Below are 20,738 nucleotides of genomic sequence, written 5' to 3'. Positions count from 1 at the left end.
AAGCGTGATAAAGGTCGCCGAGGGTGAGAAATGAAGACGAAAACGGAGTTGAATTGAGAGAATAGAAGTAGAATAGAATTTATCAAGCATTCTGAAACTCGTGTTCTTTCAAAACACTTGAACATTATAGCCAAGTAAATAGTTCTGAATATAAGCATGAATCATTGAAATGCGAAAACAAAGTTACATGCAACTTGAATGTTGGCCAAAATCAATAAAGCGAAAGCATGTGCATGTCCTGGATTAAAAAAAAAGCAGAGGTATCGAGAGGAAATACTGAAGAATTATCAGACCGTTACAGTAAAGCACATTACGAACAGTTTACGACAACATCGTTAGCCATTCGAAACGAGACACGAGAGTGGTATAAAGCGAGGTGCTTAGAAACGAGGAGGAACACGATAGGACGCAAAATCGTATCGTAGGAGAAACAGATAGTGATACACGAAAGATACGACGGCGGAGAAAGAGAAGCGGCGGAGAGTGGAATCACGGAAGATGAAGTAGCGAGCGAGGATGGAAGGGAGGAGAAAAGGGAAGAAGACAGCCGCAGCCAGTTAGTACGGTAACGGATCAGACCTAAGTACGTACTTAGTAGACCCCAAGCGCAGCCGGAGGCGTCTTAATCACGTAATTGCTCGCGAAATCCCGTGGCAGTGTAAGCGAGTTCCCCTGCCCCTCCCCCCCCGTTACGTTTCGTGCCTAGCAAAGCACCCCCGCGTTCCCCATCCCCCTTCTGATTCCCGCATCGACGGCGGTCGAAGTACAAAGTGGGCGCAAACGGCTCGAGGCTCGATATCTTCTTACTTATTCATCTAGCGCTTCGCCTCGGCAATCGAAAATTACTCGAGCGCCGGATTTCGGCGCGAGGGATGGGCCGCCCAAGGGGTTGCCTCTCTCCGCGTGGCGCGGCTCTCTTTAGAGAAACGCGAATCTAATTAAAATCAGCGCATAGTACTTTTAACCGGGACACTTAATGGCTATTTGAGATGCGGGGAGAGTAAGAAATAACGAGTTGGGATTAATCCGCGACCGATATGTCGAAAATCTAGTTTACGTGTTTCAAGCGAGCAAAATTGAGCCCTCAAGCGCTACCGGTGATATAGAAATAAAATTTTAATCTGTCAATTTTTTCAGATTCCATGATTTTAAGTCTCATTTCTTAACGTATAATTTTATTTTGCAGTTACCTGTTAAAGTACAACACGCGTAATGGGACGAAGTGATGTCTTCTTACTTATTCATCCACCCTTTCGTCTCTACGAACGAAAATTATTCGGTTTGGCGGCGCCCACCGCGTAACGAAACACGGAGGGTGCAGGAAGCGACTTCGCGCTCTAAAGAGCGCCTTTTGGAAGCGCGAATCTAATTCCGAGGAGTGCTTAGAAAAGGACTGACGACGCGAGGAGCGTAATTTCATCGGGATGGCGAATTAAGAAGCCAGACAGTAAACGACCGCTAGTGAGTCGGCAATGGGGATTAATTGTTACACGAGATATAAACTATCTGTAACTCAAGTGGATCTGTCATTCTCAATAGGCAGAATGAATGGCATCGCCGATCATAGAACGTTATCTTCTCGAATGAATTCCGATGCAACAATTAAACTGAACAAAGCGTAAACGTAGGAACGTCAAATAATATTAGCGATACGTAATAATGACAGTTTCCTTGTCGTAAGGAATCGTGGGACAGAATTGCTATTTCGCGTGATGAATTAAGAGCGTGTCGAATAATACCGCGTCAGAGGTCATTTCTTCCCTGAGCTATATCTCAGGCCGAGCGATATTTGCACGTAAATCACAGCGCGTCGGGAGCATTGTCTCTCCGCTACCCTTCGAATGGCGATCACGAAGAAGTGGCCCCGTGCTCAATATTCAATAATTCGCTCGTCCATCGAGCGAATGGCGGCGGCCCCGTCGACGTTCGCTGACCCCCATGGTGGACTCGCATAAAATATAACCGAATCAAATCGGAAACTACGAGGAAGCATTACGTTCCGGTGGGCAGCACGAAATCGAGGTTAAGCTCTTCCGGTTTTTGAAGACGTTCGCCGATATCTCATATTAATGACGCCATAAACGCTAATGCCCGTCGGCGGTAGCCGATTATTCGTAAGCACGTTCGACAAAAGGGCGGTAATTGTTGCGGTGGTTTTACGACCAGCGCAACGATATGAATGACGTTTAATGGTAGCCGGATGAATGCGCAATTCGCTGATCTGTTTCGACATCGAATATCGTTTCGTTTCGCTGATTAATTCTCTCAATATTAAGCCCGTTTTAGATAACCCTATAATTCGCATTGGAATTCAAACAATCCTATTTTGAATTTATAATAAGTTAAATATGTACAGAATTCCATTTATAATTTTGTGTGCCATGTAATATATATACGTGTAATACGAAAAACTTAAAGAATCAGAATAAATTAAAGTATAAAATATGTTTGATAAAATTAAATAAATATAGATTAATTTTAGTGAAAAATGTTCACGTATGTGGTGCACGCGATAGAAATTTCAAGTATACGTCTCGAGCAGCAGTAGTACAAAAATGCGCTGCAAGTTGGCGACACCAATCGGACGCGTGCCGTCCGTTACTACTTCCATTAGCTCGCTATCTCAGGATATTTAAAAAAACATTATTCAAACGCAATTTAATTATTTTCAGATTCCTCATTTTGTTTGGATCTCATAACAACAATATTGCTGCCATCCTTTGCATAATTTATGTACGTATCTTATGTATTTTTAAACTTATATATACCTATATATGTATTCATTGTCAATATTCATATAATCCTTCTTTCCTTCACACTCAATAAAAGTATTATTGCTGTAACTCAAAATTCCTAATTTTATCCTAAATTTCATCTTAAATTATCCCTAAATTTAAATATTATAAATATATGAATCGTCTTTGACCCAATGGGGCAATTCACTTTTACATTGTTCCATTTCTACCGTTCTACTCGGCAATTGCGAATATACCATGGCACAAATGGTCGCAATCGGAACCACTAAGAAAGATATTTCACGTTCAACTCGCAATAAGCTGCGGGCCGACCGTGGAACGTAGTAAGAGAATGGCGTGTGAGTCGCGACTTCGTCGTTCGGGTGGTGCCGTTTCCTCCCCGGAAAATAATATCCCGGTGGCGAACGCGCGGATATTCGCCCGCTTGAAAACGGCGCGGCCTTACGTCCCAATGGCTTTAACGTTATTTCCGACCGAGATTTGCCTGAAATTTGCTTCCGTGCCGGGACCAGAAGCCCATAAATATGTAATACCTCCCATATCGTGCGGCTCGGTTGCCCCGCTCCCTATTTTCTCTTCGCCGAGAGCCCCCCCGTGGAACCCCCTACGTTGTCGTCGTCGTCGCTTTTGGTGACTCTTGCAACCCCTTACGTGTTTTTGCGGGGCTGTAGCTCGCGGCGATGTACAAGGGGAAACGCGGTAAATCATTTGTCCCGAAAGAAAACACAATGCAATATCCTGGTCGTCCTGCTCGAGACGCCATCGCCAGCATCTCTCCCTCCTTCTTTCTCCTCTATTTGCTGCCGATATCTCCTCTTTCCTCCTCTCTTTCTCTTTCTCTCACTCTATTTTTCGAGGGAATTGCGAAAGCCATAAGTCAGCCCTTATATTGCCGAAAATACTTTAAAGTGCCTCGCAGAGACTCGTATAGACGCACCTCGAGAAGGCGCGCTCTTTGCCTCTTACGAGAGCCTAGACATGTTTTATCGCTGCTGTTAAACGGACAGCAGAAGAATGACACACACGGGCCGAACGGAGGTGGATGCGCTTTCGGGTGACGATTTTCGAGAAGCGCGACGCGCCCGGGGTCGTTAAAATCGCACGGGGCCCGCCGCGCGAAAAGGATAACGCTCCCTTCGGTTATTTATAACGGACATTTTTTACCCCGAACACTTTACGAGCACGCGATTATTGGCCGAAGTTGACAATGATCGTGCGAACTTTGGCACGCTGATATCAAGATTGTAAAATAAATGAGGAAATAAAATATGTCGTGTCATTGCTAATAATATCGTGTAGATTTGGTATAAAGGGTTATCATTTTTTTAAGCATGCTCGAATTCGTGTATCGAATCGATAGAGAAATCATCGAACCGCCAATCTCTTGAGGAAAAAGTAGAAAAAAATATTTTCTACACTTTGTGTAAATCTCGTGTACCAAATCTATGTAACTTATAGATCAAATCTATGCTACTTTCCCGATTCGAGTACCGAAGAATATAACGCGGACGCTATACCATTTATATACCATCGAGTCGTGCGTCGAACAAGGGTGGCGCGCATTAGAATCCCGGTGTAAGCTCGGCGAGGCGGCAGGAAACTCGGCATATTTTTCTCCCGGTTATCGAGAAAAGAAGGAAAGAGGACGGTAAACCGCGATTCCGAAAGCATTTCTCGACGTAACCTAAAATAATGCCCGACAGAATCGAACAAAAGCATGAATTATGGACCCGAACCCGTCGCCATAGATCTCACCCACCCGGTAACTTATGATACACTTCCTTTCGGCATATGTGAAGGAAAACATTGTAGCGCGGGCACGACCAACGGTCCTTTTGTAATTTAACGGACGCGCTCTCCTCCCGGCCGCGACCTCTTAAGCTTTTTACTGCGACAGAACTGTCGAGGAGTCCTCCTCGCAATGTTGCGGAGTAACAGGATTTACGTGAAGGAGAAAAAGCGAAAAGCCGATGACAAAGTGGCGCAAAACATTTACCAGTTTATCCCATATTATCGCCGCGTCGTATAAAATCGGCAAAACGCTCTTCGTCGAGTCAAAAAAAAACATACGCAACAGAATAATCGTTCATGAAATAACTCGAATCTTCGAAATCTCGCGAAATAGCGAAAGTTTTGTTGTATCAATGAAATCTTATCGCACCAAAATGGCGAGTTGAATGTCCGCGAGACCTGAAACTTTCTCCTGGTAGGATATAAGACGACTTAACGGAACGTCACGTTAACGTACGACAAATGTTCAACTCGAAGTTACTTCGAGGAAGTCGGCGCGTCGCGAAAGCGATTCCAACGGACGTCGTTTCATCGCCGGCGGTAATTTCGCGATTGATTCGCCATTAGATTCATGGCCCTCATGAGGAATTCATCGGCGGCTTGGCCTGGCCGCCGAAACTCCTCGCCAGCCATGAATACTTAGCCGCTCTCTGATGTTCCAGTCTCGATCGATTCGCGTACGAGCCAAGAGTGTCCGAGGCTGTTGACCCCCCCTTTCAACCTCTTCCTCCTTCCTCCCTTGCCGGTCTCCCGCCTCCCCGCCTCCTCGCGTTTTCGGCTTGGTTCCAGTTTGCTCTCTGCATAGGCGCAAATTATAATGCCGGGGCTTAGAGACCAACCGCTCTGACAAATTACAGGTTTGTTCACCGGGCAACAGTAGATAGATTTCGTCGTTCCATCACCGTCGCTTCCAAGCGGACTCGCGCGCAGGCATGCATATTAATTCGATTTTAATCTGAATCTCTCTCCCTCTCTCTATCTATCTCTCCCTTTCCATGACGTTGCACGTTCGATATTTTTTTCATGTCATTCAACGGCGACAAGCTCACTCAATGAAGTGCAATTTATCGAAGAATAGAAGAAACGATTATTTTTATTGTACATTAATTCCACGAATCTTGAAACAATCGATCGCAATCGACATCGACGGGCGTTACACTAACACGTTCATCAAAATGTGTGATTTATCACGCGTTCAACTGTAACTGCTATATGAACCGATGCTTTTTCAGTCTCCACAAATCAACTGCATTCAGAGTCGCCAGAAAATCGTTACGCTCGTTACATGCGCAATCTCATTCATGTACACATCGAGAAGGAAAATTCCTTTCGCGTAAGACGACGCCGCCGTTTCCGTCTGCCGTTTCCAGCGACAGGAGACGGGGTGACCGGCCACGAAATTAATTGCAACGACCGTGTCTTAATTGATAACGAAGGGCATTAAGATTTCGTGTAATGCCTGCAGCGGGGGCGAAGGAAAGGATAGACGGATAGACGGACGAATGAAGGAGCAAGGAGGAAGAGGAAGAAGGAGGAGGAGGAGGATTCTCGACGCCGAGAAGCCCAGACTAACGGCCGGTTGCGGCAGGGGGAGGTGAAATAATGCCGGGCGCGAGAAGCCGTATTTGCATTAGCTATTCGTTTGACCCTAAAAACTGCCTGAATTGCACCGATGGCTGCTCGTAAAGCCCCGGCAATATCGCGGCGAATCGCGCTCCTCGGGCGTGCTCGAAATCCGAAACTCGGAAGCCGCTGCAACGGCTCGAGCGAAATTAATGTCGCGACCTGGAGGCGCAGCCCCCTCCCGGCCCCATTCCCGAATAGCTCGGAAACTCGAAGAAGAAAGGTTGGTTATTGCGGACGAGCTTTACAGCCGCAGTGCGACGCGTTCGTATAGCCTGCGAGAAACGACGACGCGTTTCTCGCGCATATTTATTTTTTATGTATCCTAACGTCGTCGTGAAGAGTCATCCACGACGTTGTATTTATGCGCACGCAAACGGTAATACATGATTACTGGAGTACGATAGAAAGAACAAATATTCTTTCACCACGATTGATGTGCAAGAGATTTTACGAATAACACGTGAAGGGAACTCCGTATAAGACGACCGCGCTAAAATGTTAAAATGTTAAAGACGGACGCAGGGTGGAGTCAATAAGTCATAGAGCGAACGGCGAACACGCTCGTACCGTCGTTGGTTGTGAATTAATCAGGAAAAAAGGCGACTCACCGTTACGTGCCGCTACTGTGGGTGATCGCAGACGTCGTTGCAGGACATCGATCCTTTCGCCGATCGCGTGTCCACCACCGTCGACGGTTACAGCCATGACGAATATAACTCTCGGCGCACAATGTATCGGACTTTATGAGTGCCCACCTAGAAAAAGAAAGACGAGGCGATGAGGGATAGCTGCGGACAGACGGGAACGAGGGCTTGAGGGAGGAGGTGGGCAGAAAGCAATGGAGAGCACTCAGATTTTATTACGTTATTTTGTTAATGCAGCGAGCGAGAAGAAAGGTAGAGAGAGGTGGTCCACGCGCCTCGAATGTCCGACCACGAAAAATATTATGTCCCTCGGTCAGAAAACGAGCCATGAAATCTTTTTATGCCCTCCGCGTTCTGCGACGCCATCCCCGGACCCGCAGAATTTCACCTATGCGCCTTCCTCGCCGAGGCATTACGAGTCGCTTCAAACAACGCGAAGCGGCATGTAATGGAATACCGTGGCGCATATAAGGATATGTCTGACAATCGCCAGAATAATAGGAAACTGATATAAAGAAAAATTACATCTTTTTTTTTATTATATCTACAGCTGTCCTTTTAATTATAGATTTGATTTCGGAATACCGTGTAACGTACGGAGGAAAGTATACGAAAATTTATTTTTCAAAAATCATACGTGACATTATTTTTAAATCTAGTTATTAAAATTAAAACGCAGTCTTTCCTATCAGATATGTTTTAATTCTACACGTGAAGTAACTTGCCCCGAACATTTCTCTTCAGCAATCGCGTTATCAGAATGCATGGTCCCTTTTTTAAGCAGCGGCGGTGGCGGCGGCGGCGTACCACGTACAAACGAGATTAATAAAGAAAGCGCGGCACAGCGCCGACAATAAGATACTGATAAGCGGAAAACATGTTACGGCACGGTATAAATAGAAACCGCTACCGGCAAAAGAAGTCGTAAGCAGTTACCGCACGTACGCAATTTTTGCCGCAGCGACAATGCTTTTTCACGGCTCGTGGACTTTTTGTTCGAACGTCGCGTCCACACACAGGATTTAAAAGCTCCCGTCCGATGATAACGTCAGAATTTAATGTCGCATTTCCGGCACCGCAAGAAGAAAACGGTATCGCGCGTAAATTTCGATAATAATGTTAAACACGCTAACGTTAGCATCAACGTGATTAGCTTCACGCTCGGCGCTTAAGATCTGCTTAAAATGCCTTAAAGGGCCATCGTGTTTCTCGACAAGGGCGCAAAAGGCGACGTATGTCTGTCAATAAATGTGCCCGGTGGTATTTTAACAGCGGCAATAATTTTCGTCGCGTCATAAATCAACGCGCGGGTACGATGTACGAAGGACGCACCCTTCGGAAACCTTTTCGCGCGAAGGATATGACAGTACAGGAGTGCCGGATGAATTTCGGGATGTTGACACCCTACACGTTTCTAATATTTTTAATCAAATCATTCTCAGCATTTTCAAGATCGTTTTAGAAAATTTTAAATACTTAAGAAATCTGAAATATATTTAGATGTATTGTATCACGCAATTAGCTCCAGAACGCGGATGCGTTCAAAACGAGAGTAAGTTATAATAACTTAAAAGTATGAATGAAATCATATATACTGTGGGGAAACTCTAGTTTGTCTAGCATTCCTGAAAGTGTACGTGTCATATCGATTCTGCAGCGGGCATGTATAACGACGGTAGCCTCAGTAAATTCCTTGCATGAGTCACGGGGAGTACCAGTACGTCTCCTACTCCACTTAGAGTCAGATAATAATCACGCGATCGCATAAACTGTGAAGGTACTTGATAGTATATCTTTTAACGGTAGTCCCTATGTATTTCCGCGTAGAATTTGTGATACACGTCGAATGAATGTTTTCCGCCGGAAAGCACTCATCGCTGTTGAATTGGTAATAAAAATCTGCACGAAAAAATGAATGGAGATACATCATTCACTTCGATATGTCAGATAATTCTTTAAATAAAATAAACGGATAATGTAATCCATCATATTATAATCCCATTTTTCGAGTAATCCGCGTGAAGCTGCGTTAATGAGAAATTAAAGGGTCTAACTAATCCCGATAGAACGAAGTAAATTCGACGCGGTGATCGCGAATTTCAAGCGACATCGTACTATTAAATTTACATGAATCGCCAGTCGATGCGATTCGCCGCGCCCGTCGAAATGTGACGGCAAATCCGTCACGAACTACCATCACCCTCAATACGCCGTTTGCGTTAGCATCGTATACTAACAAAATGTCAAATTAGAGGAGCGTTTACGTGTCGCGCCGGCTAATGGTTTCTCGACGAGCACGAAATAAAACGTCGCGCGAGATAATTCGACAGCCGTGAACGCACGTGGCCGCATCGTTAAGAAACACGTCATGTATACCTGCGATGGGAGAGTCGAGCGAAGCGGTTTACATGCCTACCCTTGCATTTTCATACCGCGGTGATAGGCTCGATACGCAACATCGTATGCACGGAAAAAGACGATACATCATAATTCTGAGCTGAAGATCGAATCAATCACCTCGCCCGCGCACGTGTGTGTGCAGAAGAACGCACATAACATACATGTATGCGCATATACTTTGTCGAATACCCGATATGTATAATCTCACATAAAGAGAAGAATTGAAGTAAATAACACTGCAATAGCTCATACCGAAGTCAGATTATTATATTATATTATTGCCATTACTGCGCGATAAAATTTTTTACTATGTATATCCATGCGGATTAAACTATTGCGAAATCAAACAATACATTTCCGCGAAAATTTCGATAGAATATAGGGTGTAAAATGCATTCTCTTGAAAATAATGTCGGTGAGCCGATAAAGCATAACGAGGCATACCCTAATCGGCTCCCCTTCCAATTTTTCAATCCCTATTTCACGTTTCGCGACGTGTTTTCCACCCGAGAGCGCATGAAAAAAATTCACAAAGCGAGCTTGAAATTGCCTTGCCGGAAGTCTCGACAGTGAGTCATATATGTTTGCAAAATGTGCGTTCGTACTTTCTGTACTCACATATAAAATATATTACACAGATAAATGTATGGATATATATGGATATTACAGTGGATATGAAATTCATAGTAGCGATTGCTATATGTAAGTAAAGAAATTTTATTTTTAAAATATGATTGTTTGCTGATAAATTCTTAGAATTTTTCACGTATAAAAAGAAGGGATAAGTAGGGGAACATAAATGTCATAGTCAGTGTATCACAGTATTATTAGAAAATCTTTAGTATACTCAGCTCTACACACCATGTTTGATTAATATCCCAATTTCAAAATAACTCCGCATGATGTGGCTGGATTAAATGTAAATAAATTATTGAGTGGGGCGTGTTTCTGCGATGCCGCCTTGATTATTTCCTGAGCCATTACGCCACCGACAATAGAGCAAGCTGGACTGAGTTGTGCATACAAATCGCTCCTATGGTTACAAGAACATTGTTATACATATAAATTTTTTTAATTGATAAATTTACGTGCCAAAACTGTCATACATACTCCACTAAGTTATCTATTTTGTCGCCTAACTCATATTTTTTAATAATTAAAGAAGCTTCATTTTTTAGGTTTTCACAACCTCTTTCGCTAGGCAATGGATTCTCGCCATATTTTTCGCGATAATTCAGCAGTACTAAAAAAAAAGAATTGTTATCTAGAATATCTATTAAATGTAAATTTTTACTTTAAATTTTAAAACGTTCTTACTTTAAACACATACTTAGCATCATATAGTAGATTTCTTCTTCCCTAACTAACGATGTTTTTGGAGCATTTAGGATAAATTCAAACGGTACAAAATTGTCGGTGCGTTTTTCATTAATTACTATGGTTTCAATCTTTTCTTTACCCATGGGCTCGCCACCTTCTGGTATTGTTACTTTCTTTGTTTTTGACACGTCCCTGGAAGAATTCCCATGATTGATTTACAAAAGATTCGTTCTTAATTTACATACGCTAAATTCATAAATACAAGTATACGCACTCCACATATTCATGTTCCTGTAAATCTATGAATACATAACCAAGTGCTCCCCATACATCTCCAGCAAAGAATTTGACTTTTTGATTTCTGCACACCCGATTGATTCTTTTCAGCTGCGTGATAGTACAGTGCATAGCGCAAACTACATCAAACTGTCCAAAATATTCGTCAGGCTTATCGTCAACCTTGCCAGAATCTGCATTAATATTAACCATAGGATTCAGGTTTTGCGCTCGTGACAATGATGCTTCGGCTTTCTGCAAGTATATGTAATTATTCCAGTACATGATTACTTATGCAATAACATAATATAATCTGCTGCTTAACATTTACATTCTTTCCAATATCTTCTTTTGGTATAAAGAACTGCGAACATCTATCCAACTCTGTTACACTTCTATGGTCCAAAAACGTAACACTCTTGACTCCAGCTAGAATAATATTTTTAGCAATTTCCGCCCCGAAACCGTCTAGTCCAATCAAAAGAACTTTTGCAGCTCGCAATCTGTGAAAAGTATGATCAGAGAAGGGTAAAAAAAAGCAATGGTTTCAATTAAAATTCTACACAAATTACTCCAAAATATTTTTGTCCATTATAAAGTATATATGGGAGTTTTCCAGCAAGCGACACAAGTCGACACAAGTGTCGTTTTGTCTTTGTTACTCATTGCCAAAAAAGAAAGATAGAACGACGTTTGCGTCGACTTGTGTCGCTTGCTTGGAAAGTTCCCTATGTACGTAAAGCACGCATGTAATCGATAGATAACGAAGAGACACGTATCACGTCCATCCCAGAAATCTTTCTACAGTCGTGTTACATGTATCGCACCTGTAATTCGCAATTTCATAAAACGCCGGTATCTGTTTGAGAATCAGACTATGTATGAAACCTACCGTTTTTGCGAATCTAAACCCCACAGACGAAGTTGTCTGTCATACAACTCGGCCTCGTGATCCGTCAGCTCTTCCGTCTGCTTATGATCCAGCATTGTTAAAAAAAATCGTTTATTTATCACCGTGAATAATATCTGCCGGATCGCCGCCAAAAACGCGTTACAGAATCCCTCGGAACGTAACTAATATGGCGTCCAAACCAAACTCTCGCCTGTGCTGCACTTGGTCAGAGAGAAGCCTTCGGAAATTGGTACTACGTAGCCACGTTCATTTCCCGACACTGCCGATAAAACATCATTTTGGTGCGCGTCCGTGCTACATCTGCAAATGGTATACATATTTGACGCAATCGGTTTTTTACATAAAATCGTAATTAATGCAAGCTTACAAGTAAAAGAAGTTTTATTATGTTTTTATTATCACGTGTAAATAATATTTGCTATTATTTTATTATTATAATTAATAAATATTTGCGGCGTATCAGAATGATGTTTTATCGGCAGTGTCGGAAAATGAATGTGGCTACGTAGTACCAATTTCGAAGATGGATGTACTGGCAGTAGTGTACAGGAAGTTTAAAGGAGAAAAGAAGGGGCGTCAAAAAATTGTTGATTGTCACGTAGATAGTGTGTTCTCAAATAATCGAAAAAACGCGACAAATAAACGGTATCTATTTCGGATTATATAAAAATCTGTATTTTAAAAAAATCGTAAAACTGCATCGTCTGTCCAATGACAATACGAGCAATCTCTGTGTGTGCGAGTTACTGAGGTTATATTCATTAACAAGTTGACAGGTTGATCATAAAACCGAAGCGTACAATAATCGAATAACACATATCATGTCAGTAGAATAATGAGTGTCAGTACGTGAATTTATGTCCATTAACTCTGGGACGGTCGCGTCAAAATCTTTTTAATTTTCCTCATTATGTACATAAGAAATCTATGTATATTTGAAGAAGTAATTTTCTGATTCGACAATAGATTTTGATATATTAGTGCTTCAATGAATTGTGGTTGTATTCTTCTGAATTATCCTACAATACAAACTAAATCACGGGATTATTTACTGTACGGTGGTCAATATTTTGTTTATCATGTTTATACCACAGCTTTGTACTAGCGCCCCCGTAAATCGATAAAGCAGGGGCAATCAAATACCTAAAAAAAATGCTCTATTTTGTCGTTATTTAAACTAAAATATTATTTAAACTATAATTGAAAACTCACGTTCAATGTGTCAACAATGTACGTGTTTGAATGCAAATTAAAAAAAAAAAGAATTATTCTGAACAGAAAAATTATCATTTCGAATAACAAAAGTACTCACTTTTGCTGATATTTTTTCACATAAATATATTATCACGTTGATTTGATTGATAGTATTTGATGGATTTATATATTCGCGGACGTTCAAATTTGTAATTAATTAAAGTTAACTTATAATTGACTGTCGCTATCGTCTCGAAATAAATATAGACAATAAACATAAAAACATCAAAAACTGCTACTGAGTATTATCTTTGCCCTCTTAACCCGAATGTTGTGAAAGCTGACCTTGGCGGGATAAGTGTACCACTCTTTTCAAGTCATAATATCTGTGTACATGCCGATAAGAACTAATTATGTGGAATTTATTACTCTAATCGCGGTTATTAACCATATTGCTTCACTGTACCACTTAGAATGTATCATTTTACACATATCTACTTCTCATAAATATTAATTCATTACAAAATTCACATGACAAATAAACAAATTATTAAAGGCGATGAATAAAGCAGAAGAGGAATACGTTGAGAGAACATTCACCTACAAGTTTCCAACATGTACCACGAATCAAGAATACAAACTGGAAATTCCCTTGAAAATACCGTATCACGGTTCTATAAAAGAGTTAATGCATCGTATAATGTCATCGTTCAAACTACCTTGTTATGTGGAATCGGATTTATTGGATGCCCTGCAGCGTAATATCAAGGAGCTTACGCTGCAGTTTCATGATGAAAAGGCGGAGAAACTTATCGAAGCTGCCAAAGCAGGCAGTTTGGATTTAGAAGACATAATTAAGAATTGGGAGAAAATATATAAGCAGAAGACAGTAGAATATTCTGATCCTATTGGGACCACAGATGAGGAATTGTTTGCTGCGGCATATCACAGATTAGTGCATTCTCCGTCCTTAGAACCAATTTTACAGGCAGAACACAAATTTGGACGGGATGTTACTGAAGTAATTCAAATGAGGGATACCGACTATGAACATCTTACGCAAAAGTTAGTGACATCTTACAACTCTCCTTTTCATTTCTCACATATTTTTACATATACATATACATAAAAAATATGAAATTATACAGAAATATAAATTTCGCTCAAAAACTTATTTGACAGTCTGTTTATTTGTTATTTATCTTAAAATGACAATTTTTGGAAAGAAAAATCATACGTAAATTTCAGGCAAACCGACGAAATGCGCGTTGCTGTCGAGGCCCTCGAAGCGGGATCTACCGAAAAGTCCATAAACGACATGGCTGGTCGTCACTTCGAGGAGCAAAGTCTATTGCAGGGTTACTGGGGATCCAGAATCGACGCATTAAGATTAGATCAACGACGGCAGTACCGAAATTGGATCATGAGGCTGCTCGAAGAGCAACAGACCAGTATGGTATCCACGCCAATGTAGGTTTTCTCTTTCGCGTTCCGAAAATTAATTTACAGCAAGTAAATTAAAAAACAATCTTATCGAGACAAAAGGAAAATATATCGTACGTTCTCACGAGATAGGGGTTCGCCTATGGTACCGCTGCCGCCGTTGCGTCCGGCTTTAGACAAATTCGTTCATAGCGAGGAGAAGCAAACGACAGATTATCCCCTATTAGAAGAAAGCTTCACCATACATTTGGGATCTCAGATGAAACAAATGCACAACATACGTATATTGACCGGAGACGTACTTGATTTTTGTCGTACGAAAAATAGCGAGTCCGGGTACGTCTGATAATTTTTATCGAAGTGTAGAACCAATTCTTTAATATCTAGGACAATGTACATTTTTTCCGATTTACATTTTAATCGATTGTAACAGAAAATATATTAAATTTAGGATGGATCCAACGCCGCAAAGATTGCAAACAGCATTAGGACTATACTCGAACGATCTCTGTGGATTAGTCCTCCTAAGCGATAATCATTTAGGCAGTTATTCTGGAATAACAAAAGGTGCTTTCTAGATTCTAATAAACTACGTCAATAATTTTCAAATTATTTTATATTTAATTTGTTATGTGTTTCTTATAAATTTATACTATACCGTTTCAGAATTATGCTCGATATGTCAATTAACCACGGAATTCCATTTTCCACCTATCGATGAGCAATTGGAAAAAATTCGGGACGACGTGAAGGACGCCGTTGCTTGGAGGCAGGCGCACTACAGGGAAGGGAGCGATCACCATGTAGGCAATGTAGTATTAAAAGTTTCATTTACGATTAGCAATATATCGACATGCAAACTATATGTGTTGTTTACAGGCGAAAAAATCCACGACGAGCAAGAGTCTGCAAACAGGCGACGTTTTTATCACGAGGCATTCCAATCTGGCGCAAGTTCACGTAGTGTTCCACATGGTGGTAAACGATTCCCTGAGATCCGGTAAATAATTGGCAGTTATAAATTTCCTACGTAATTAATGGATTACAGAGTTTAATGCACGATATTCATTTTAGGCGATATCAACTCGAGACATCCCGCTATTTTGGGACTGCGAAACATTTTAAAAACGGCGTGTTGCAACGATGTGACAACGCTGACAATACCCGTGCTGCTCGTTCATGAAATGTCAGAGGTAATCTATCGCTTGGATAATTCTTAGATAATTAGGTAAAAATACAAATAATCTACATCGACGTGCTACTGTAGGATATGACGGTCGCTTGGTGCACGAAACGAGCCGAGCTAGTCTTCAAGTGCGTGAAAGGCTTCATGATCGAAATGGCCTCTTGGGGTGGAGCCGAGTTGAAGAATCTGCAGTTTCTCGTGCCGAAAGTAAGTCCCGCGATAAGCTTAATCCACCGAGATTAGAAGAAGAAGGAAAAAGATTGTACTCATGCCGATATCGTTGCTATCGCTTACAGGGAATGTCGGAGGAGGTGTTTGGAACGTTAGCCACAATGTTGCCGAGCATATTTCGAGTGTCGAACCCGCTAGTTTTCAAGGCCACCAGCACTCCGCAAACGCCGAAAAAGTGAACGATTTCACTTGTCTCTGTTATCGTAACGTATATTCGAGATGCTGCTATATTTATTGTTATGTATCGCGCCTATGCAGCTGTAATTGATTGCCGCGGGTGCGAAATAAGATACGACTCTGTGAATAAATGCTCGACTTTTAATGAGTTTTTTGTTTATATTATTTTCACGCGACTGATTTCCCACCGAGTTGGACCGATATTCGCAATGCTAAAAAACTTTTCCATCACATATCCTGAGATTTATTCAATGTTGCATTTTTCTTTTTTTAATGTTAGTAATAAAATATTAATGTGCATTTTATTTCTTCACCTAAATCAATTTCCTAAAACTGCATTATTCTATTAATAATAGTCTAATAATTACGTAATTAATTATAATTTCTAAAAATATAGCTCCAAAAATGGTGCATAATTTTATATGATGCAAATTTTAATCTTTAGTATTATAATCTTCAAGATTATAAAACTTCAAAAATAACGCATAATTTTACGTACGATCCACCGATAATTACGACGTTAATGACGACGAGACGCATGAGCAACATTATCGCCGTTAGACGCGCGGTGACAGAGAGCGAGGTTTATCGCTCTTAGTCCGTATTTTTATTTTCCGAAGCATGGCAGAGCAGATATGTTAACGTCTTTCGGACGCGAGTCTTGTCGCAAAAAGCAACGTTAACTCGTCACATTCTAACGCTCCATAAATCTCACGAATACGGAGATATTGCTCGAACGTCGCTTAATAATTGAAAAAATATTCGCGATTAATTGTGGTGTAAAGACAATCGCTAACCGGGGGCCGGGACGAATTTACGGTGCGCGCGACTCGCGTAATCGCTAGTTTATCAGAGAGCGGTGCGTTAGCCTCGACGATTCTGAACTTCTGACCGGACGCGGATTAAATTACCGCCGCGACTCTCGCGGCGCCGACTGCCTCATTTTATGAAATAAAAAAAATATATATATATATTTGTCAACGGGATCATAGCCAATACGGGAATTCCATTACGTACAAATCTTATTGATTTTTACCTGCATACAAAAGTATAAGCTAAACATTATCTGCTAACTGAATTATAATTTCATACAGAATCTCGTTATCGATTTTTACACGAATGCGAAGCGAAAACATCTCTATCAACATTATATTAATGTGATGATATAATTTCAAGATTAGACAACGAGGAAAATTCTCGTCTCTCGGGATGAAATGAAAAATCGCGATTTGGAACAACATGGATTAACCAGAGGCGTATGTGTGTTGCTAATCGAAGTGCGGAGTGCATTATAATGCAATTAACTCTTCTACCCCCCTCTTAATTCGGCACTACAATCTTCTGTGAGAGTGTCGGATGAATTCGTTGCCATTCCATCGGATCGCGGTGCGGGAAGCATAGTTCGCGCTATACGTGGACCTGCGATCGGACGATCGGTGGTCGATCGAGTGCATCGGAGATCTAAACGCTTCAAAAATCGACTAGTCAAATAAACTACCACCTATCATGATGTGGATCGGATCGCTCGCATTTTTCGTCATCGTCGTTTCGTTCGTCTCATCAATAACGGTGGGTTGGTTTTTAATTTCGCGGTAGTTCCTTTCAGTTCTTCTAATCAGATCGGTCGCTCGTGAACATTTCATGATTTTCCGGGACATTCGTGACACTTTCGTCATTTGTGTCGCGAATATCAGTTTCCGGTCGAATATCAGCTTATCGCTTTCTTAAATTTTGTCGTTTTCTTGTCGGGAACAATCGCCTTCCGTGATTTAAACGCACTAAACTCGCACTCTAAAATTATATTTCGCGAAAATTCTATCTTTTTTATTTTCGACATAAATATATGCGAAACGCTATTAAATTAACGATATGTTTCAATATTGTCAATTCTCGCTTGATCGCGCACGTGTTCGAATAACTGTATAATATGCAAAAAGGGTTTTGCGTTGCAGATTGACCTCTCATTTCGGAAATTGAAAAAGGAAGATTTCTTCGTGAGAGTGCAGACCCAAATCAATCTACAGGAAGTGACAGATCTCAATCTAAGAGGGAACGAATTTGACAGTTTTCTAGACTGCTCTACCAATCTGGGAACACTGAGAACGCTGGACTTGTCTCAGAATCACCTTCAGCGATTTTTTTTCCTATGCAAGGAAGAATATAATCTGCAAACGTTAAACGTGAGCCACAATAAACTAGAATACATCGACGATAATGCTCTCAACGACCGGATACCGAAACTGAAGATACTAGATCTTTCTTTCAACAAGCTCACCGTCGTCAACGAGACCATGTTACAACACCTAACGGTAACTTTATGAAATTTTCCAATCTTCTCCTAAGCATTTGGAATTTTTTCACGGAAACTATCCGTGAGGAATGAATTATCGGTTTTTTGCCGCTTCGCACACATCCGTCGCTACATCACACAATTCGGCAATTTTTTTTCAGGTTCTCGAGTATTTATCTTTATCCCATAATCCCATAGGGGATGGGACACACGAAAGCGCATTTTGGAATTTACGGGCGTTGAAACACCTCGACTTGAGAAACATATCCGCGCCGTACTTCTCGTCGAATTTCTTCAAAACCTTGACGAACTTGTCGACCTTAGATTTATCCTGGAATCCAATCAGCGGGATACCTCTGTTACCGATAAGTTTACAGGAGTTGGATTTATCCGGCACGCAAGTGATAAGCCTCGAAAACTTGTATCTACCGCAGTTACGAGAGTTGCGGCTAAACCACATGCCAAACTTGACATCACTGGCACTGAACGATCTTGAGAACCTGGCCAGCCTGGAGACGTTATCGTTGATCGGTTGCAAACGGCTAGTCGAGCTTAAGCTTTGGTCGCAGATCGGCATCGTGTTGCCACGGTTGCAACGCCTTTCGATAAAAGAGTGCGGTCTCGAAACTCTGGGTGTCGATCTGCGTCCCTTGGTGCAACGGACACCCGTTGTCGAATTGGGGAACAATCCTTGGAACTGCGACTGCAAGTTGGAATGGATTGGCCTGTTGAATTCGACCAAGAATCTTAGTCGGAACATCAGGTAAAATATCGACGAAGACGTTACTCTCAGTTGGTACGAGTTGCTATCGATATCGATTAAAGGCAAAACAAATTAGAGTTTTTAATATCCGCTTTCTTGAATTTATTTTGATTATTTATAATATTCCTTTAATAAATATCATAAATATCTCTTTTACATCTCGATAAAAATATGTTGTAAAATGACATGACGGCAATATCGCATCACGCACTGTTCGTCAAGCTTCAGCTTTATTTCTTCAGATGTCTCGAGAATTTCTATGAAGAGAAATTCGTTTTCTATTATCACGAGATCACACTTGGTTAATAATAAATTCGATCTTTTTATAAAGTTCCTTATCTCAGCGTGATGTAAAAAAAAAATGTAAATATTGCAACTGCTGCCGCAGTGCATTTTTAACTATGTTTTATCGCTGAAAGATATCGCGAATACAGAGATATAATCGAGCACTTTGTTAAACTTGTATGACAGATGCCACACACCGGATCGGCACCACGCCAAGCTTCTGGTTGAAATACCAAGCCACGAGCTGCAATGCGAATACGACTCGTCGGTCATCTATCCGGTCCTATGGACGGGCCTCTCGATATTGATCGTTGCCGTGATCATCGCCGCGGTCTTGGTTCTCCTCAAACGGCCAATAAGCCAATGGAGCTTCAAGGGAAGGAACGGGGATACCGTCACGTACAAGAACGTCGTCGAGTCGAACAATGATCTGGTCCGAATACTGGCGGTGTCCGAGACGCACGAACGCAACGAAGAATGAAGCCAAATTGAAATTGGAAAGAGAAAGAACAACACAGACGACTGGGCGGAAAAATCGTCGGACAAACAGCAGACGTTTCACCCAGCGAGTCTTTTTTCGAAAAGCTTTGTTGTAACGGTTACTTTGTAATAATATATAGTGTAATTGCGATGACCACACGACGAAGTCGTCCTAAAAGATTGCCCTATTATTTTCTTTTTCATATTAGCGGAATATGTCGATTTGCAAGATGTAAATAAGAACAAACGTTGATTTAAGTAAATAATGTGGAAATCATGTTTTTTTGAAACCACTTAATCTTATCGTTACAAACATTTTAATGATAAGATTAAAAATATTCAAAGGTTGCAATAATCAGTTTCACAGAGTTTGATTCCTATGACAAATTGTCGCGTTATCCAAGTATATCAAAGTGAATTATGGTCGAACGAAAAAAGTCTCTCATGCCTCGTAAACACGAATGATCGAGTATTCGAGTATTTGAACGGCATTCCCCAGTGTCCGACAATAAAAACTGAAACTTCTGTGGTCGAATAAAAACATCCGTGCCTCTTTTTTTTCTGCCGGTAAGAATCGGCGCATTTTGAAAACCCCTTTACCTTTGTTCCACACGGCGCGGCGCGTCCGTTGCCGTGGCACAAAAGAAAAGCGGATACAAAGAACGCAATGGCTCATTTGCCCTGAATGACGGCAAGATCCTCTCTTCCGCGTAACGACGCGGCAACGCGTGGCCGTACGCACGAATTATCGTGCGTGGCATCTTGAGAAACGCGCACGCAACTAATTGAAATGCTACGAGATTCTACCAGAACGGGTTCCGCTCCCGGTAACCTTCCGATTGACGGGCAAAAAGAGCCTTTTTCACAATCAAAGTCAACCCTGAATGCGTTTTGTTCCGACGTTACCATCTTTAGAAAATAATAAAAGATATTTCTCGAGTATCGTTCGCTCTGAAGAACAGA

The 20,738-nt window shown here is 41.4% G+C and overlaps 3 protein-coding genes and 1 long non-coding RNA gene across 5 annotated transcripts in view; 2 read left to right on the top strand and 2 right to left on the bottom strand.

The window, feature by feature from the left end:
- Positions 1 to 6,920, bottom strand: part of LOC139772800 (uncharacterized) — a 67,655-nt gene extending 60,735 nt beyond the window's left edge. Inside the window, exon 1 of the long non-coding RNA XR_011718201.1 lies at positions 6,782 to 6,920. This is a non-coding gene — a long non-coding RNA (uncharacterized lncRNA). The remainder of the gene's footprint in view (positions 1 to 6,781) is intronic.
- Positions 6,921 to 10,025: 3,105 nt separating this feature from the next.
- Positions 10,026 to 11,920, bottom strand: Aos1 (activator of SUMO 1). The gene is made up of 6 exons (XM_071706687.1): positions 11,706 to 11,920; positions 11,145 to 11,316; positions 10,812 to 11,068; positions 10,548 to 10,729; positions 10,328 to 10,460; positions 10,026 to 10,250 (listed from the first exon to the last, which is right to left on the bottom strand). The coding sequence occupies exons 1-6, from the start codon at positions 11,798 to 11,800 to the stop codon at positions 10,088 to 10,090; spliced, it is 1,002 nt and encodes a 333-aa protein (XP_071562788.1). The 5' UTR covers positions 11,801 to 11,920; the 3' UTR covers positions 10,026 to 10,087.
- Positions 11,921 to 12,259: 339 nt separating this feature from the next.
- Positions 12,260 to 16,106, top strand: LOC139772768 (FERRY endosomal RAB5 effector complex subunit 3). Of its 2 annotated transcripts, none has more exons than XM_071706683.1 (10): positions 12,260 to 12,371; positions 13,477 to 13,985; positions 14,169 to 14,390; positions 14,496 to 14,699; positions 14,815 to 14,930; positions 15,030 to 15,166; positions 15,243 to 15,363; positions 15,438 to 15,556; positions 15,631 to 15,756; positions 15,846 to 16,106. In XM_071706683.1, exons 2-10 carry the CDS (start codon positions 13,480 to 13,482, stop codon positions 15,957 to 15,959), a joined length of 1,665 nt encoding a protein of 554 aa, XP_071562784.1. In that variant the 5' UTR covers positions 12,260 to 12,371; positions 13,477 to 13,479; the 3' UTR covers positions 15,960 to 16,106. The 2 variants fall into 2 exon arrangements, with proteins under 2 accessions (XP_071562784.1, XP_071562786.1); XM_071706685.1 differs by having other exon boundaries at positions 12,278 to 12,477.
- Positions 16,107 to 17,123: 1,017 nt separating this feature from the next.
- Positions 17,124 to 20,318, top strand: LOC139772769 (uncharacterized). The gene is made up of 4 exons (XM_071706686.1): positions 17,124 to 17,526; positions 17,910 to 18,266; positions 18,409 to 19,010; positions 19,482 to 20,318. The coding sequence occupies exons 1-4, from the start codon at positions 17,464 to 17,466 to the stop codon at positions 19,774 to 19,776; spliced, it is 1,317 nt and encodes a 438-aa protein (XP_071562787.1). The 5' UTR covers positions 17,124 to 17,463; the 3' UTR covers positions 19,777 to 20,318.
- Positions 20,319 to 20,738: the final 420 nt, after the last annotated feature.

Source organism: Temnothorax nylanderi, unplaced genomic scaffold (assembly GCF_030848795.1).
Source record: "Temnothorax nylanderi isolate EJ_2023f unplaced genomic scaffold, tnyl_v1.0 TNYL_tig0053_pilon, whole genome shotgun sequence".
Lineage (NCBI taxonomy): Eukaryota > Metazoa > Arthropoda > Insecta > Hymenoptera > Formicidae > Temnothorax > Temnothorax nylanderi.
This window is presented reverse-complemented; position numbering and strand designations above follow the sequence as displayed.

Excerpts from the sequence above, each read along its gene's own strand:
- Aos1 (XM_071706687.1), bottom strand. The coding sequence starts at position 11,800 with ATGCTGGATCATAAGCAGACGGAAGAGCTGACGGATCACGAGGCCGAG. Across the intron at positions 11,069-11,144 it reads AAGAAGATATTGGAAAGAAT|AAAGCCGAAGCATCATTGTC; the intron begins GTAAATGTTAAG and ends ATATACTTGCAG. Across the intron at positions 10,251-10,327 it reads AAAATAGATAACTTAGTGGA|GAGCGATTTGTATGCACAAC; the intron begins GTATGTATGACA and ends TTGTAACCATAG.
- LOC139772768 (XM_071706683.1), top strand. The coding sequence starts at position 13,480 with ATGAATAAAGCAGAAGAGGAATACGTTGAGAGAACATTCACCTACAAG. Across the intron at positions 15,364-15,437 it reads AAACGATTCCCTGAGATCCG|GCGATATCAACTCGAGACAT; the intron begins GTAAATAATTGG and ends TATTCATTTTAG. Across the intron at positions 15,557-15,630 it reads TCGTTCATGAAATGTCAGAG|GATATGACGGTCGCTTGGTG; the intron begins GTAATCTATCGC and ends GTGCTACTGTAG.
- LOC139772769 (XM_071706686.1), top strand. The coding sequence starts at position 17,464 with ATGATGTGGATCGGATCGCTCGCATTTTTCGTCATCGTCGTTTCGTTC. Across the intron at positions 17,527-17,909 it reads CGTTCGTCTCATCAATAACG|ATTGACCTCTCATTTCGGAA; the intron begins GTGGGTTGGTTT and ends TTTGCGTTGCAG. Across the intron at positions 18,267-18,408 it reads CCATGTTACAACACCTAACG|GTTCTCGAGTATTTATCTTT; the intron begins GTAACTTTATGA and ends ATTTTTTTTCAG.